We start from the raw sequence: 18589 nt of genomic DNA, 5'->3' as shown, positions 1-18589 counted from the left end.
TATATATATATATATCTATATATACACGCACACATATATATATATATATATATATATACATACACGCACACATACACATATATATATATATATATATATATACACATACACACATACATATATATATATATATATATATATATACACACACATAAATATATATATATATGTCAAGCTTTCTATGTTGGCAAAACAATTAGGACGCTCAGAGTACGTATAGCAGAACATGTCAGAGATATTAAAAAACACAAAAATACCAGTGCCTTATACAATCATAGCATCAAATGTGCAAATTTTAAGAGATTTCTATTTTTTATTATTGACAGAACCCCACACAATGTACAGAAGGGGGGTGATGAAAAAAGTCATTTTGGAAGCCAAGGAATGCCTTTGGCAACTTAGGCTTAATGCCTGTATGCTGCCAGGCATCAATGATTCTGTTTCTATTTCTAGTGTACTTAAATTAAAATCATATTTTTTTTAAGTATGATTTAAACATTTTTAGTATTATAAATTTTGATCTATGACCATTTTTTATTTTTCAACGATTGACTATTACTGGAAAAACATGTTATTGAAGAATGGACTTATACACATATATTTATTTATTTATTTATTTTATTATAAATAAATTAAACACAAGTATAATTTATTCAAGATATTACTGATGTAGATGGATCGTGGAAGTATTACACACTACTTATTTCACAATTTACAATTCATAATATATATTTAATAATTTATATTTTTAGTATATGTATATGAATTTTATATTTTAAATATGTGTACAATATGTGTAGAACCTGTGATATCTATATTTTGTGAGATCAACAGCATGTTATAATTTCGGCTTTTATGTCTGCTGTTTTATGCTTTTATCTGTTAAACTTTTTTATCTGTCAAATCATTTTCATCTGTTAAATACTGGCAAACACTGTTAACTTTGATTAATCTTTATTTATATTTAGTGTTTATCAAACAATTACTAGAAAATGAAAGTTATGTTTTATTTAAGGTTTACAGTATTGGACACACGTTTTGGGACTCCGAAATATTTCAGTGTTTTTACACTGTTTCTCTAGATGTTTCTTTTATACTGTTTCTCCAGTGTCTTTACTAGTAATTATGTTATTATACAATTACATCATTAACCAATTAATTAATTCATTCATTTAATTCCAACTATATAAAGGATGGCTTTTTAGTGAAGAGTTTGTACTCTGGAGATGCCCTATACGATTGTGGGTGAAAGCGCTTAGTACGGAGAATTGTTGTCGCATTATCGTATTTTTTATTTTTATTTCATTTAAAAAGTGGAACCAACCAACCAGTTTTCTAACGGGTTATTGAATGACTTGTCAGCTTTCATTTAACTAGCTCTGTTTGCCTTGTGTTAGAAAATGTACACATTTAACTACTCCAGCTTTACTAGTACAACAATGAAGCCCACCCTTCTGACGAATGACCACTTGAGAGCAAATCACCCTTGACATCCACATCCCACCCCCACCCCCCCAGTAAGGAAACCTCCGTAAAAAACTTTACCAAAGCCAACTTCATGCTACTCAAGTCAAAAGTGACAAACTTCATGACACCCATACAGATGGGATCCGAAAGTTCGACTGCTGAATCCTACACTAAGGCACTGTACGAGCACATCCACTCATGCATGGTGTGCCATCCCAAATAGAACCAAGATGCTCCCCTACAAAAAAAGGAAGCCAATCTGGTGGTCCCCTGCCATAAACAAAACTATACAACAGAAGGAAGAAACTGTTGCAGAAAAGAGGAAAATCCCAGGATGCAAAAAGCTCCCTTACCAGCCTCAGTAAGAAGCTGAGATTCCTCATAAAATCCTCCAAAGCTAGTTACGAAAATAAAATTGCAAAGATTCCAAAGACAACCACAAGGTATTCTATAGTTATGTCAAGAATCTAAATGGCAATGCTCAGATCTGCTCTGAGCTACAACAGAATGGCATTGAATATACTGATCCCAAGGATATTGCCAGTATCCTGGCTGATCGATTTAGTGCCAACTTCACCCCCTTCTCACCCCCTAAAGAGCCCTTCTCAGTAACCAAGTATTGCCAAATTCCTGTTATCAAGGCCACACAGGTAGAACCCGCACTCTCCAAAGCTAAGAATACAGGTTCCATGGGACCAGATGACATCCTGGGCTGTATACTACATGAACTACAAAATGAACTGGCACCTCACCTAAGTGTCATGTTTAATCATAGCCTCAACTCAGCCTTTGTGCCCACTGAGTGGCGCACAGCTACAGTTATCCCACTCCACAAGGGGGGAGCCACCTTGGATCCCAGGAACTACCGTCCCATCAGTCTGACGAGCCTGATCTGCAAGGGCATGGAATGCATTATCATGGAACTTATAAACAAAGACATTGGCACCCTTCGAACACTGGACCCCACGCAGTTTGGGTTCGTGAAGGGCTGATCTTGTCTCCTGAACCTGATTAACTTCTTTAAATCAGTCTCCAGAGCTGTGGACGAGTGTAAGGTGGTCCGCACAGCCTATCTGGACTTCGCCAAGGCCTTCAACACCATCCCCCACTCTGGAATCATAGATAAACTTATTAAGCTGGGCATAAATCCCTACGTCACTCGATGGGTTGCCAGCTGGCTTACTGATGGAACCCAGACTGTAAAAGTAGCCGAATCCAAATCCATCTGCAAACAAGTGACAAGTGGAGTACCTCAGGGTTCAGTCCTGGGACCGCTCTTGTTTGGCATCTACTTCTCTGAAGTACAGGCAAACACTAAGGGACTCTGGCTAACAAAGTTCGCAGATGATTGCAAACTGGGAGCCATTATTGAATCCCCAAATTATATGAATATTCTACAAAAGGGCCTTAAAGAAACAGATGCCTGGTGCCAGAGCTATGGGCTCAAGCTTAATACCAAGAAATGTATAGTTATCCCTTTTGGGAAAAACCATGTACCTATGAATTACTACATAGGTGGCAGTGCACTAAACACTGCAAGTGTGATGAAAAACTTGGGGACACAAGTGGACAGTGGTCTCACTTTCGATAACCACATCACCACAACAGTCAGGAAAGCCTTCTATGTGGCACACCTCATCACTAACGGCTTTTCATCCAGAAAAAAGAGGTCATTGTCCCACTGTACTCATCCCTCTTTAGACCCCTTATAGAGTACAATGCCCCGTTTGGTATGTACCTCACAAGACATCTGCAATAGCTGGAAAGGCCGCAGAAATACCTGACTAAAAGAATCACATGCCTAAAGCAGATGCCTATGCTGACCATCTAAAAAACACTCCAGCTATACTCTGTAGCATATCGTCTACTCAGAGGCGATCTCGTCTTAACATAGAAAGCCATGTCAAACCCTGAACTGGTTGGACATGCTCCACTTAATGAAATCCCAATCCCTCAGAGCCACACGCTCCAGGGATCTAAATCTGGTCATCACAATGAACAGAACATGCTGGAGGGATAGGTTCCTGAGCCAGAGACTCCCCATGCTCTGGAGTAGATTGCCCATACATTTCAATCAGAGCGCCTCCTTGTCCCTCTTCAAAAGGAACCTTGACGATCGGATGGGAGATGGGAAATTCACCCCGGGGATCATTTCTTTCGCCCTGCTAGACAGGGGTCCAGGGAAGTAAATATTGTGGGAAGAAATAGCCAGGGAATTTTTATGGCTAGGTTTGTATAGGCCCTAGGGCCGACAGCCTAGTACCAACCTATGAACCTTACTTTACTAATAACTGTGTTCCATCTTTACCGGTTCAGATTCAAAGGTTATTTTTTGCTTTCTGGTTTGGCATCTTTCCTCAGTTTAGTTCTGAAATAGCATTTTTGTAATGTTTATACATTTTTTTCATAATTACTGTAACTCTGGTACTTTCAGTACAAGTGTAACTGAGTATTTGTACTGTCAGTTTGGATGCATGCTGTGTACCTAGTAACTAATAATGAAGTCAATGAAATAAGGATCAATGTTTAGAGGTGAAAATTTAAAATCTTGCTTTTCATGTGATTCATAGTTAAGTATTACTTGTATAAAGTTGAATAGTTAAACTGCAGTTGTGTGATTAGTGCACCTTTACTCAAATTAAGTCATGTTGCTGAATTACAGTTTTGAAGTAGTGACTTTTGTTAATGTATTGTAGTTAACACTGGGTGACATTATTTTTCATCAAGTGATTCACCAGTCATGTCATTTTGTTGACATTCAACTTCCAGGAAAATTGTACCCAGTCATGCAGGGAGTGTTTGCCTTGCAGTCTCTTACTTGATGTAACAACTTCTGGGATTACACAATCTCGGGATGTTTGGCAGTTTCATTGGAATGATTCAATTCTGGAACCTTAGTTAACTAACAGATAACTTGCACACCCATTTGAATTGCCGAGGGTCCCAATGCAGAGTCCTGGAATGTGGAGTCTAAATGACCAAAAATGAGGACTTGTCTGTATGAAGTCATAGACTGACATTTCTCAGAATACCCATCCCCCCCCCCCAGTATATTGATCTCTGAGTTGGTATATATAAGTACTTGGGGGTGCAGGGTGGGGTTTCCCTCCTTGCAAAAATAAATTTAAAGGAAAAAAGCTGTTATCCTGTATTTTCTCTTTTTTTTTTTGGCTTTTTGGGACTTCGCATTGCAAGTCTTGACCTGTACATAGGGAGTCTATAACCTAGCACTGTCACTGTAGTAAATGCCATAACTTGAGTGAACCTTTTAGGTTGTATTGGATGAAGGCGGAGTATTTTAGATTTACCATTTGCACAGAATCTGTACGTGAAACATGGTACTTGTCTCATTTTCATGTGTGCACAAAATTTAGAAGGCTTTTCTTCAAAATCCTTTAGTGGATCCCTTTCCTTTGCTCCATCAACCTATTTGTTCCACTCGCATACAAGAGCCAGGCACCTCTAGTCTGGATTAGAGCAATGTGGCCCATTTGTTCCCTGGCTGGTAGGCCTCATCGACCCATTAATTTCCCAAAGAGTCTAGTGTCAGGAGTTGAGTAGGCCATTGTGCCGTACCTAGCAGGCTCATCTCCCAATCTCTGGAACTTGTAGCACCGGTGGCATCTGTCTTGAGCGAAGCATGAGTGCCTCCATCCACATCTTTCCAGACTAGAGCTGTGCTCCACTGGGCAGTGTATGCTCAACAGGTCCATTCTCATTGGGTACAATATCTACTGCTTCCTCTGGATGTCACCCATATGGTAAGCCAGGGCTGCCACCTTCCTGTCACATGGGTGAGCTGGCATCCACTGCTGTCATCCTCCCTAGTCCACCTCCTATAGTGCCCATTCTACTAACTAAACATGGGTCATTTTGGTTGTACGCCAAGCTTGTGTCATGGGTATAGGTAATTGCCACTTTTATTTTTTAGCTGTTATATTAATTCAAGTTTCTGTAAGTCTACACCATTACTTAATTTTAGGTGTCCCTTTGAAGCACTAGTTGGTTATCTGACTTGCTTCAAGTTACACTGTACCAATGTAAAGCTGTAGAATTCACTCCTTGGTCTTTTGACTTAAGTACATGACTAAGCCATTATGGGAACATTATCACATTGCTGGTTAATGGACCAATGATCCAGCTACCAATTAGCAACATAACTGCTGTGTTGGGAGCCAAGTACTTAAACGTAAAGCAAGCACACACAGAAAAAGAACATGCTGAATTAAACCCATAAGGCAAAACCTCTTGTATGCTGAAAGTGACTGGACAGTAATGCAAATGGAGACATTGTTTTGCTCAAGTCCTCTAAATCCAGGGAAGGTGTTCACAAGATGTTGGTCATTTACTTTCTGTGGTGCTGCTTGGTTTACACACATAATGCATTATTTTCATACAAAAATGTAAACATTAACATGGTTTGTTTCCCCTGTTTTGACTGTAGCTGTGGTAAAATCTGTCACCCTGCTGTTTTTGATCTTTGCTTTATAAACAGTAGCTGAGCAGTGCCCATATATGCAAGGTGCTTAGTTATGCGTACATCTCTACAGCTGATATCAGTGTAAAACTAGTTTCAGTTAACTTTTCATGGTTTTCTTAACTGCCTTAAACTTAAGTTTTTCTTACTGGAGTCACTGTGAAAGTGTATGTGTGTGTATACCAGATGCTATTTAAAGGACAAAAACATTTTTGACTGTACATGATCATTGAAGTGGATTTGTTCTCAAAGTAATGTGTTTGCTTTTCAGCCTTTGACAGGACCAGGTTATTTTCATAACTAAGTGCAGAAAGATGAAACTGAGCACATGTGAAGCCTTAATGATTTTCTCATACTGTGTCATTGCTTTTCAGTGATGGATATTAGTGATATAATTCATGGGAAGGTGGACGATGAAGAAAAGCAGCATTTCATTCCATTCCAACAGTAAGTACTAATACCAAGACAGTGATGTGTGCTTATGAATTTTATTTTAACTTTCAGGCTTTTGCAATATATTTTGCAAAATATGTCCCCCTAAGTTATGCATCATCACCTCCAAGCTGCAAAAAATGTATGTTCCTGTCTTTAGACTTGAGTAAAATAGTGAACCTACAGTCTGCCAGGAAAAACAGAATACGTTGCATTAAATGACTGGTGTAATTCACATGGCAGTATTTCTTATTGGTTGGTATGCAGCATGTTATATTTTGTATAAATTATTACATCTAACTGTTGTGTTTACATTTTTGCACTGCTTTTAGGAAAAGCAGTCCATTCTGTGTGTGTGACTTTTTCTCCTTAAAAACACTTGTGAAAGCATTGACAGTATCAGTGAAAATGATAGGAGATGTATTGTGAGATATAGCCATTTTCAGTGTTGGTGTGCATGGCGGGGATCATTTGGACTGTCTCTGTTCTGTTACATCTCTACCCCAGTTTTTTTTTTTTTTTTTAAGATGTAATGCAACTGTAGTTCTGGTCAAGCAGAACGTTTTCCCCATGTTTTCCTCTTTCCAGGTTAGTGAAAGCAGAACAGTCTATAAACATTGTGATGCTTGTATTATTCTGTTGTTTTTTCTACATGGTGAACAACAGTTTTTCAGTGGCAGCCTCCAAGCCTTCGTTTGCAGTGAAATCATGTCCTTCACTGGAGCTGATGAGTAAATGTGGAACATACTAATCCCATTTTTCAGTCTACAGTTCTGAAAACCGTAATCATTCCTGAGCCTGAAGGTCTAACATACAAACTTGAATCCACCTGTGGTGCTATTGACCCATGTTTAAATCTGCATATATTGTTTTTACTTTTCCATTTGTCTGTTTCTTTCTATAGCTCCAATTTATGACTCATCATCTGTTAGGCTGAACTCATGCTGTTCTCTTTTTTGGATAGTTTTCATCTGTTGCCTTATATGCGAGAGTCAATATGACTCTGAGCAGAACACTTTTATCCTGCTGTCCTGGAGGTTTTTGCTTTGTACAGGGTTATACTTATTTGTGTGGCTTGTCTGTCAGTAGTGGTATTATCATCTTGAAAGTTGAAAAGAAAGCTTTTCTTTTGTAGTGATTTAATAGTTATTGATTTGATTGATTGATTGCACTTGTTAATTGTGTTAGTTTGATTAGATTCATGGAAGATTACTAGGCTAACAGCCCTTACAAGCCTAGAGTTTTCCAATTTTCAATAGGTAGATGAAAGAAGTTCATAGAGGTATGAGCCTGTGTTGTGGTATCTAATATCAACTATCTCTTTCCATGAGGGAAATGAGCACCACCCCAAGAGTAAATTTGCAGTTAACCATGCATTGATCTAGATTGTACTTGAAGAAGGTCAGGGAAAGGCTGTGCTTCACATGACCGGGGAGCATGTTCCAGTGAAGGGGTAATATATGAGAGATGTGTCTGTCTCCAACGTGATTCATGTATGTCAGAGACTAGATTAAGATTCCTGGAATGAGTGACCCTCATGCAGGTTGATTTATGAATGTGTAATATTTCCATCCGAATTAGATCAGAGACTGCCTTGTAGGCCATTAACAGATCACCCTTTAAGTAGTCTGTAAGAGACAGGATACAGTGATAGGACTTTCAATCTTTCTGACTAGGACTTCTTTGTATACCTTTATCTTTCTGGTGAGAAACCTCTGGGGTTGCACCAACTGTTGCAGATGTCTGGTGAGATACATGCAAAAGGGTGCATTGTACTCAGTTATTGGTCTGATCAGGGCTGAATACAGTGGAATTATAATGTCGTTTGATCTGGATGACATGCCCTTACTTATAAGTTGTGTCACATAGAAGGACTTCCTCACTACTGTAGACAAATGGTGGTTGAAGTTCAGATTGCTATCAACCTGTGTACCCAGATCACATACCACTGTGTCTACTCTTAGGGAATTGCTGTCTGTATTGTAATTAGCTGGGGTATTTGCTTTCCCAAATGCTTTTAGTTTCAATCCTTGGCTCTGCCACCAATCATTTGTCTGTGTTAATCCTTTTTACAATGTATCAGTAATGTTTAGCGTTTCATTGATTGCCTCTAATTTGCAATTATCTGCGAACTTGGTCAGCCAAAGGCAGTCTGCATTTGCCTTGATTTCTGAGAAGTAAATAATGAACTGGAGAGGGCCCAGTACAAACGCCTGTGGTATGCCTGACTGGCCTCTTGCTAGAGGTGAATTCACCCACTTTGATAATATGCGTCCTGTCTGTGAGCCATTTGGCTACCCACCTGATGACGTAGGCATTTATGTCCAGCTGAGAGAGTTTCTGTGTAATACCCGAGTGAGGAATTGTCAAATGTCTTGGCCAGGTCAAGGTTGGTGATATGCACAGTCTTTCCCTCATCCATGGCCTTGGGTGACCTTCATGATGAAGTCAAATAGATTTAACAGACATGATCTACCCTTAACGAACCCAAACTGAGTTGGGTCAAGAGTCTGGAGGTTACCGAAGTCCCTGTTTGATAAGGTCCATGTTTGTTGATTCTTTCCATGGCCTTACAAATGAGGCTAGTCATGCTTATGAGTCTATATTTCCTTAATGACCCCCCCCCCACAGCCATTACAGGGTACAATTACCTGGCTATTTCGCCCCAATTACCATAAACATCGTATGTACCTCTCAGTGAGCATACCATTTTCTGCTTTACTTCTACAGTGATTACAGATATATGGTTTTAATTTTAAACCTTATGTCAAACTTTATAGCATAAACACTGATAGACATTTGCTAAACAAAGCAGTACACTGTAATTTCTCTGCTCATGAAACTCGCTTTCAGAGAAAATGCATCTGGCCAGTGGTGGATAAAGTTTACCTTTGGGCAGTTTTTAAATCATATGCTCCTTGCACACATTTTTAGGACCATGCAGACATGCAAGATTTCTTTGATTCACCTTCCTGATTGTATTAAATTATATTCCTTGTATTAATGCAGCACCACTTGTTAGAGCGTGTTTTAAATTTATAATTTTGAACATTTTTACAGTAAGCAATGAAACAAAACGTATGAACCAGTAATGACAAAACTGCCCAGTTCAGAAAATGTTTGCCATAAACGGCCACTCAAACTTCTTTCAGTACAGTCCACCAATGTCAGTCAAGTATGCACATTCTCTGCAGAAGTAAAGGTTGTCTGAATAATAACACATTAAAGAGATTTGTAACTAATGAAGATGTTGCTGCTAGCAAACACTTTATATTTCAGTGTTTTATCTACAAATTCAGTGCCTGATGTCCTTGAACAGTAAATTGCCTATGTTATATAAAAAAATAAATGGTAAGCTGGTAATATTGCAGTAGGGAATGGATGGTTCATAGTTACTAGGCATCTCATCCAAAGAAGAACATGATCAGGACTGCAACACTCCACTCCCTTAAAGTGCAACAAAGAATCAGCAATCCATCTACATGCTGTGGAGTAGAATCCACAGCCTTTTGGATCAAAAGCAAGTATGCTACCTGTTGTGCTACTATCAATGCATCTGATGTTGTTAATCTTCATTTATTCTTTGACCTGTGGGTTCTGTTCTAAATATCGGAACCAATTCAGCCATTACTACAGCCTCCGAGGACCAGAAACTCTCAAGGTTAAGTCCTACCCAGAATGCTCCTCTCCCAATTACCTCAGATCTCGTTTGCTGCTTCCTGTGACAGACACATTGCCAACTTGCTCTTGAGCTAAGTTTCGTTTTTCTGTTGAATTTCAGTTTTTTGGTTAGTCATAAGGTTATTTATTTTCTTTGTATAGCTTTTTGATTTTTCCTTCTACAACTTACCCATTTTTTGATAGCATTTACATCTCCTCTCCATCCTTCCCTTATACACTTCGGTGTATTTTGTGCTACCATTGTTGGTAGTCCTTATTTCTTTCCCCTTTTCTTCCAGTAAAAAAAGTAGTTCTATTTTTCATTTTTCTCCTACACTTACTGTAGTCTGCCATTGCTGGTAGCCTTCTGTAGCTAGTCTCTTTCTATTTATTGGTTTCATTCGGCTTTGTTTGTGCCACCTAGTTTAGATTATGGTCGGCAAAAGTAAAGGCACCTCCAATTTTAAAAAGTCAGGAGTGTGACATTCAGATGCCCAATTCCGATGGGTACTCTTTGTGTCTGTTGCCTGGGCCCGGTGCATTTGCAAGAAGATTGTTCAATCTGTCATGCCTTTAGCCACTGGGTGCTGGTAGAAAGGAAGAATAAGTTGCTTTTAAAGGGGATGATAAAATCTTCCTTTGAGGAGGCATTATCTGTTTTTTCCTGGCCAAAGCAAAACATGTTTCATCCCCTTTCTTGTCTTTGTCATCTTCAAAATTAGACAAACCAAAAAAGGAGTCGATTGGTGCCAGCTTCTCCCTCAGCAATGATGACCAAAAAACTTAGAACTTCAGTTCTTTCTGCAGAACCAACAGTTTTTACAAAGGATATTTCGGTGCAAATCTCAGCACCAAAAGTGTCTTTTCCATTGGTGCCGAAGCTATCAGCACGGGTATTAAATCACCCCATTGAGTCTCGGTGCTGTCTACCATTTCAGCACTGATATCTATGGTTCCAACTTGAATGCACTGAATTTTCTTTCTTGGATAGACCTAGGGCCAGATACTGCCCATCCATAGATCCCTTTGCTGGTCAGTTACCAAGCCTGTTTTTGGAAAGGCCAAAATCCCCCTCTACCCAGTCAATTCATTTTATCAAGAGCCTGACAGAAATGGATGTGTTGAGATTGGTGTAACAGCTCCTTGCAGCATGAAGATCAGCAGGTGTGTCCTCAGTTCCAGCCCCTTTGGGTGCTGGAATCTTTCCTTCTGTGACCCCCTCCTTCTCACCTCCTCTAATCTCCTCTGAGGCTTTGCTGATTCTGTCTTCGAGTTTCTCGTGTTCTCTGTGTTGGTTCCTACGAGCTGTACATCTCCGGTACCAATTTATTTCCTGAGGAGTTCTGCTCTCTGTCAGGTTGAGAGAACACTCTGGGCTATGCTGTCTGCTCTGGGGGGTGGGACTCTACTCTGGTGTTTTCGCAGCAGTCTCTGCACTTCAGGGCTTTGACATGCATTAGCTCTACCCCGGCTTCAGCTTCGGGGGGTGGCTTCTTAGGAGTGGGGAGTGACTATTGGTTCTGAGACAGTCGCTCAGTTTTGGGCTCCCTTCCCTTTTCGGGGGGGTGGCAGCCTTCCAAGCCATAGAGAGGGCCCTGTCCACTGTGGATATCCACTCAGCTCATTCCCTGTCGGAGCAGTTCCCCTATCCTTCCTTTTGTCCAGAGCTTCTTCCAATTTCAACACTTGAACAGAGAACGCCAAAGCCACATCTATTCAGTGTTTGTCCTCTTCTGATACCTTCCCAGATCACCCCACTGAGGAGGTTCCTTACAAGATGAAGTGTAAGAGGAAACACTTAAATCAGGGAATTTATCACATAGGACACTCTCTTTGATGAAGGGGAGGGTTCCCCACGGTCAGCCTTGGATTATGTCTCCTTTGGAGATATCCTTGACATCCCTTAAAAAGAGGGGTGGCTTGATGTCCCAAAAGCCCTCTTTGGGAGGAATCAGTGTAACTGCAGGCCTTCTGCACATGACCCATGTACCTGTTGGGTTACTTCGCCTGCAGAAGAGCTCATTATGTTGATCTCGCAGCAGGTGTGGAAGGCTCCTGACACGATAGAACCTATCCCCAAGAGGCAAGACAGAATTTTATCTGCACCAGATGACCATCAGTTTTGGGCAGAAGGATTACTGGTAAAGTACAATTGTGTACACTTACCATAAATGTAGATGTTCAATTGTATTCACTGTTGCAGTCATCACACTTGGGTTATCTGCTTGCAGGTAGCCCTCAGTCGGCCCGAATACCAGTCTTGGGATTTCTGCGTCGGATGCTGTCGCCTCTTTGGTGACATCAGGTTGTCAGGGGTGTATAAAACATGCAGCTGACGCCATTACATCAGTTTTCTTGCCCCAGATGTCAGGATCCCCCAAAATAGGAAGCAATTACATGGTGTGGAACACCTCCAGTAAAAAGTCAATAATATAGCCATAAGATATGGCCAAAAAGAGGATAGGTAGAAAGCATAGCTGAGGAAGGGTAACCAGGACTGCAACAGTGAATACACTTGAGCATCTACATTTATGTTAAGTGTACACAACTGTACTATGTTCTTCGTGGTTCTCTGTGCAGTCATCACACTTGGGTTGATTCCCAAAGCTGAGGAAGGGTGGAGGCAGTCAAGTAATAGTAGGGCTGGCTAGCAGGCCTTTTAAGACTGCTGTGGCAAATCCAGCTCTGTATTTAGAAAAGACAAATAAGTGGTAATGCTTGGTGAAGGTGTGTACAGAACTCCAGGTTGCAGCTTCCAGGATGTCCCTGGTAGGGACTCTCTTGAGAAATGCTGTAGAGGTTGAGGTAGCCTACTGGAATGAGTTCTGATCCCCTGTGGGGTAGGTTTTACATGGTGTTTGTAGCAGAAATGATGCAGTGTGATATCCATTTGGAAATGGTTTGCTTTGAAATGGCCTTGCCCTCTGCCCCTGAAGCAAAGCTGACTAGCAGCTGGTCAGATTTTTTGAAAGGCTTAGTCCTGTCAAGGTAGAACCTGAGTTGCCTGTGTATGTCCAAAGAGTGCAGGATCCTTTCCTCTTTATTCTGAGGTTTAGGGAAAAAGGTTGGTAAATGGATGGCTTAGTTTAGAGCTACACTGGATACCACCTTGGGCATAAAAGATGGGTTGGTCCTGAGGGAAACCCTGTCAGCATGGAAAATAATGAAGGGTTCCACAGCCATTAGTGCCTGTAACTCAGACACTCTTCTTGCTGAAGTGATGGGTAAAAGTAAGGCTGTTTTCCAAGAGAGGAATTTTAACTGTGCTGTGTAGCAGCAGGCTCAAAAGGGAGAAGCGTGAGCTTCTCTAGTACAAAGTTAAGGTCCCAGGCAGGGGTGGGACCTCTCCTTGGGGGTCTTAAATTGTTAGCTCCTCTCAGGAGCTGTTTGACCAGAGGGTGAGAAGCGAGGTGGCTCAGTATTATAATGAGCTGAGATGGCCGAGGCATAAATCTTAATAGAAGAGAAGGATAGGCTTGTGTGAAGCAGCTCTACTAGGTAATCTAGGATTTGAGGTAAGGTGTGCACGGCTGTGTCCTATCCTTGAGACTAGCTCCAGGAACAGTATCTTTTCCATTTTTCTGAATAGAATTTTTTAGTACTAGGCCTTCTAGCCTCAAGGATGACATCCAGCACCTGTTTGCTGAGGGTTGCTGGTGGTGTATTCAGGGAATAAGCCAGGCTGCAAGGTTCAGGGTTTGCAGCTGAGGATGCAAAATCTGTCCCTCCTGCTGGGACAGCAGGGAAGGGGGTCTGATGTAGGTGTCAGGGTGGCATTGCTGCCAGACTGCGTAGGAGTGGGTACCAGTGCTGGAGGGGCCAGTCCGGTGCAATAAGGATTGTCCTTGGTTTGTCCTGTTTGATCTTGAGTAGTACTTTTGGGAGGAGGGGCAGAGGGGGAAAGGCATAAATTGAGAGGTTTTCCCATGTAAAGGATAGGGCATCCACTTTCCTTGCTTGGTTGTGGGGATTTCTGGTGCAAAATTTGCTCAATTGATGGTTTTGGGGGGGGGGGGGCAAAGAGGTCCAGCTCTGGTGTCCCCCACCTGTGGGTTAGAATGAGTTGCGTTCCAGTTTCTACTCATGTGGGTCCAGTAGATTTTTGCTTACCTCATCTGCCAGTGAATTTTGTTTACCTGGCAGGAATTGAGCTTGCAGGTGCACTTGGTTGCTCAAGGCCGTGTTCCACAGGGCCATGGCTAACCTGCAGAGTGGGTATGAATGAGTTCCCCACCTGCTTGTTTATGTACCACATAGCTGTGGTGTTGTCTGTCTTTATCAAGAGTTGTCCTGGAAGGATAAGGTATTCGAAGGGTGTCAGAGCATTCTGTACAGCTAACATTTCTTTTTGATTGATATGTAGGTGAATTTGTCCTGGGCTCCATTTGTCTTGAATGCATTTGCCAGCCATGTGAGCCCCCCATGCATAGTCTGATGCGTCTGTTGTCAGGTTTTGGGCGGCGAGGGTTTGAGTGAAAGTGAGTCCCTTGTTGTGGTTGTAAGCCTCTGCCCACCAAAATAACTCTGCCCTTAGACAAGGAATGATAGGAATAATTGTTTCCAGGCCCCGAGAATGTTGGTACCAGAGACTTTTTAAGTACCATTGAAGATGTTCTTCGTGTTTCACTGTTGCAGTCATTACATTTGGGTAATCTGCTGGCAGGTTGCCCTCAGTCGGCCTGATTAACAAAGTCTTGGGTCCTGCGTCTGTTGCTGTCCCTTCTTCCATGACGTCAGGTAATCAGGGGTATAAAACATGCATCCGACGCCATTACATCAGTCTTTCTTGCCGCACGGTGCCCGAAGAAGAAGCAGTTCGCAAGTGCTGTTCGGCCGACTCCTGAAATTTTCGTTTTCGAGTTTCAGAACCGAAGTCTTCAACTAAAAAGTTAAGTACCCTGCTGGGGAAACTTTTTCTTGCTCCTTACCTATGTCAGTAAAAGTTAATAATTGTATTACTTGTGGGAAGCAAATACCTCATAAGGATTTCCATTTGTACTTTATTCCTTGCTTAGGCCCTGACCACGACGTACCTTGTTGTCGGTTTTGTGCTTTATTTAATCAACGCACTATCCGTCTGTACATATTTGCTTCTAAATGTTTCGGTTCTCTGTTTAATTATCCAGAAATTACTTCGGTTAGCAGTCTGACTACCGGAATACCAAAAAAATGCAAAGAAAAAGACAGACACAGGCCATTGAGGTCCAAAACTGCCAACGACTCTTCTAAGCCATTTCACCGGTACTCAGTGAGGTGCTTTCGCAGCCCCTAATACCTGCTACTTCTGATTCGCAGGCCTCTACTGAGGCCCTTTCGGAGTCTGGTATGCCGCGAGGTGCTTCACCTATGGAACCCACGGATGTTTCTACCTTGGATGGGTCCGGAGCCGCTGTGCAGGCACCGGCTTTTGAGGGTGTATTCAGGCCTACAGATTTGTACATTAAACTGACACCACCTTCAGTATTAAGGCCAGAATCTCGATCTGTGTGTAAAATACCGGTGCCCAGGCAGCATGTTCAGGCCCCTATTACAAAAAAAAACAAATTATCAAAATGGCTGAAGATTTAATTACTTTAATCAGGGGTAGTCACCCCCCCCCCCCCTTCTAAGAGGCCTAGGGCTGAACTAGACTATGAATCTTCTGAACAGGATTCTGTTTCTTCTGACTCTTCTAATGAACAGGATTTGTCCATACCTACTTATGAGGACTCTGATGCAGAGGATTCCTTTCCTTTTGCTTCTCCCCCTGGGGATTTTTCTTTTGGGGAAAGTTTACATACCTTAAGGGAGAATTTCCACTGTGAAAGTCAGGATTTTTCTGAATCCAAAAAGAGGCTTAGGGATTTCCTTCTTCCTCAGCATAGGCCTTTGGCTACTACCTCCTCTACTAGACATTGTTGATGTTTTTTCAGAATCCAGTATGGCCCCTGATTCTCTGCCTCCGGCCCCTTGTAAGCCAGACAGATACTACAGGGTTCATGACTCCCACAAATTCCTTTTCAAAAATCCTGTTGCGGACCCTGAAATCATTTCTCAGGGGCCCAAGGGCATTAAGGCTTCTACTGCTAAAAATCCTACCCCTTCTGATAGAGACTCCAGGGCGCTGGATAGATGGGGTAAAAAGGTTTATACTTCTGCAACCTTGGCAATCGGGGCTTTAAACTGTCAATTCCATATGCTAAAATATCAGCAGTATATCATGGGACTGCTTAAACAGAAAATGATGTTTATTTCTGACTGTGTGGAAAGTAAAGATTTACAGGATTTATTGCATTCAGCTGAACAACTTGGAAAACATACTTTGCAATGTGGTTTTGATTCTTTGGAGGCCTCTTGCAGGGCTGCTGTTACTGGGTCTGTGCTTAGAAGGCATGCTTGGCTTAAGGAGCAATCTCTGCCTGATCATGTTAAAGCAAAATTGTTGGATGCTCCTTTGCAGCAGGACCGTCTGGCAATAAGGCTGAAGAAGTTCTAAAAAAGATGGAAGATAAAGCCTAAATCTATGCAAACTGCGAAAGATTTCTTACAAGTACAACCTCCAATTTTTAGTAGGCACTGGCCTACTAAGAACTGGTCCTTTCCAGTTCCTTCCAGAGCCACTAAAGCCAAACCCAGACATTCCAAAAGCACCAGGTTTCAGTCCCAAGGGACTTTCAGAACTAAGCAATGGGGTGCCTCCTCTTCCAAATCTGGAAACAACAAGACACCTCCCTATGGTAAACAGTCACAATGATTTTCCTTTAGAATTACCAAGCACTTACCTTTTAGCCGCCCCTTTGGGGGGAAAACTGGCACTTCATGCAAAAATTTGGCAACTTATAACCCGGGACAAATGGGTTTTAAATATAGTGTCCCCGGGATACAGATTTCATTTCCACACATTGCCAACTCCAAACGTATGGCCAGACCTGCCCCCAAATCAGTGGGCAGAAGCTCAGAAACAAGTGCTTTCCCTCTTAAACATGGGGGCTATTCAACTAGTACCAGAAGAGGAAAAGGGACAAGGGGTTCCATTCCAGACTTTTCCTGGTACCCAGTAAAGCGAAACCATGGCATCAGGACTTTTTGATAAAGGGCTTCCTTATTCCTATGTAAAAATTCCTGCTTCAGCAAATTTCAAATTATCTGCATACTCAACCCCTTTTTTTTCCCCATACTGTCATAAAGCAGTTACTGAGAGGGGTGATCCACATTAGACCCCCTGAGGAAACCTCCTGTTCCCACTTGAGATCCTAGTTTCATTCTGAAGAATCTCACCTTCCCACCCTTCAAGCCATCCGCCTCCACAGACAACAGATTCCTTACATGGAAAACAACCTTCCTGCTAGCCAGTACTTTAGCTGGAAGGGCTTCATAGCTTCAGGTCCTTGTGTGTGAGTAGAACCTATCATCGCTTTCCACCCTGAAAGTCGGCCTTAGGCGTAAAGGAAAGGTTGGTTCTAACTTCGTTACAGACTTTTCTCTAAACCAGACTATCCACTTGCTTACCTTGTTTCCTAACCCTCAAAACAAGGGGGAAAGAATCCTCCATACTTTGTATGTGCATAGGCAACTGCATTGCTACTTGGACAGAACAAAGAATGTCAGGAAGTCTGACCAGCTTTTTGGTGGCCTTTGCCTGTAGCTCGAAGAGGAGACAGGTTTCTAAACAATCTCCAAATGGAACTACCACTTTATCTTGTTTTGCTATAACCATCATGGAAAGAAACCTCCAGACCCTGTGTGGTCACACTCCACAAAGGCTACTGCTACATCTACTGCCTTTCTCAAAGGGGTGGCCACTAAGGACATCTTGGAAGCAGCTACCCGATCCTCTGTGCATACCTTCACCAACCATTATCACCTTCCAACCTTCTTCAAATCCAGAGTGGGGTTTCCCACTGCGATCTTGCAAGGGCATCCTTTCCATAAACTTTCCATATACCCTCCTTTCAGCTTTGGGAGTCATGACTGCAACATTGAAACACTAAGAACATAGTACAGTTGTGTACACTTACCATAAATGTAGATGTTCAAGTGTATTCACTGTTGCAGTATTTCTTCCCTTCCTCCGTTCCCTCTTGCCTCATGGATTGGGTTGGTTAATTCTGTTGTCTATCTCCAGGTTATCCCCTCTTCCACTGTATATTCTGTAGAATGTCTACGCTTAGGCCCTTGACCTTAGGAACTGGTTAGGGGACTTCTTTTTGTTGTGGGTAAGACATTTCTGAGATTATGGTGCCTTGGGGGTAAGAAATTTCTAAGATTATGGTGACAGCTAACTCATTTTATACTCAGACGTCTTGATGTCTGTTAGGGCGGTGTCCTACTTTAGGAGGAGGAGAAAATTCTATGGTAGTTGGGCCAACCAAAGGCTTTCACGGCAGGAGTCCCATCTGTCATGACTGCAGCAGTGAATACAACCCAAACCCGTCCATTTGTGCTAAGTGTACACAACTGTGCTTTCTTTGCTGTGCTGTGATCCATTGGAACTATCCTAAATGCAGCATTATGAAGCCCAGTACTTTTTAAAGAGCGTAGCACACTTTATGAAGATAGATTGTGGCATTAACA

General features: G+C 41.8%; 1 protein-coding gene across 1 annotated transcript in view; it reads left to right on the top strand.

Annotated features, from left to right (window-relative positions):
* The window catches only part of DOCK5 (dedicator of cytokinesis 5), a gene marked incomplete in the record, with an annotated part of 3482443 nt that overhangs the window by 1531009 nt on the left and 1932845 nt on the right, over positions 1-18589 (top strand). The window contains 1 exon segment of the mRNA XM_044083155.1: positions 6319-6391. Coding sequence (XP_043939090.1) covers positions 6319-6391 — 73 coding nt within the window.

Source organism: Protopterus annectens, chromosome 9.part0, assembly GCF_019279795.1.
Source record: "Protopterus annectens isolate FY-2018-M chromosome 9.part0, PAN1.0, whole genome shotgun sequence".
Classification (NCBI taxonomy): Eukaryota; Metazoa; Chordata; order Ceratodontiformes; family Protopteridae; genus Protopterus; species Protopterus annectens.
This window is presented reverse-complemented; position numbering and strand designations above follow the sequence as displayed.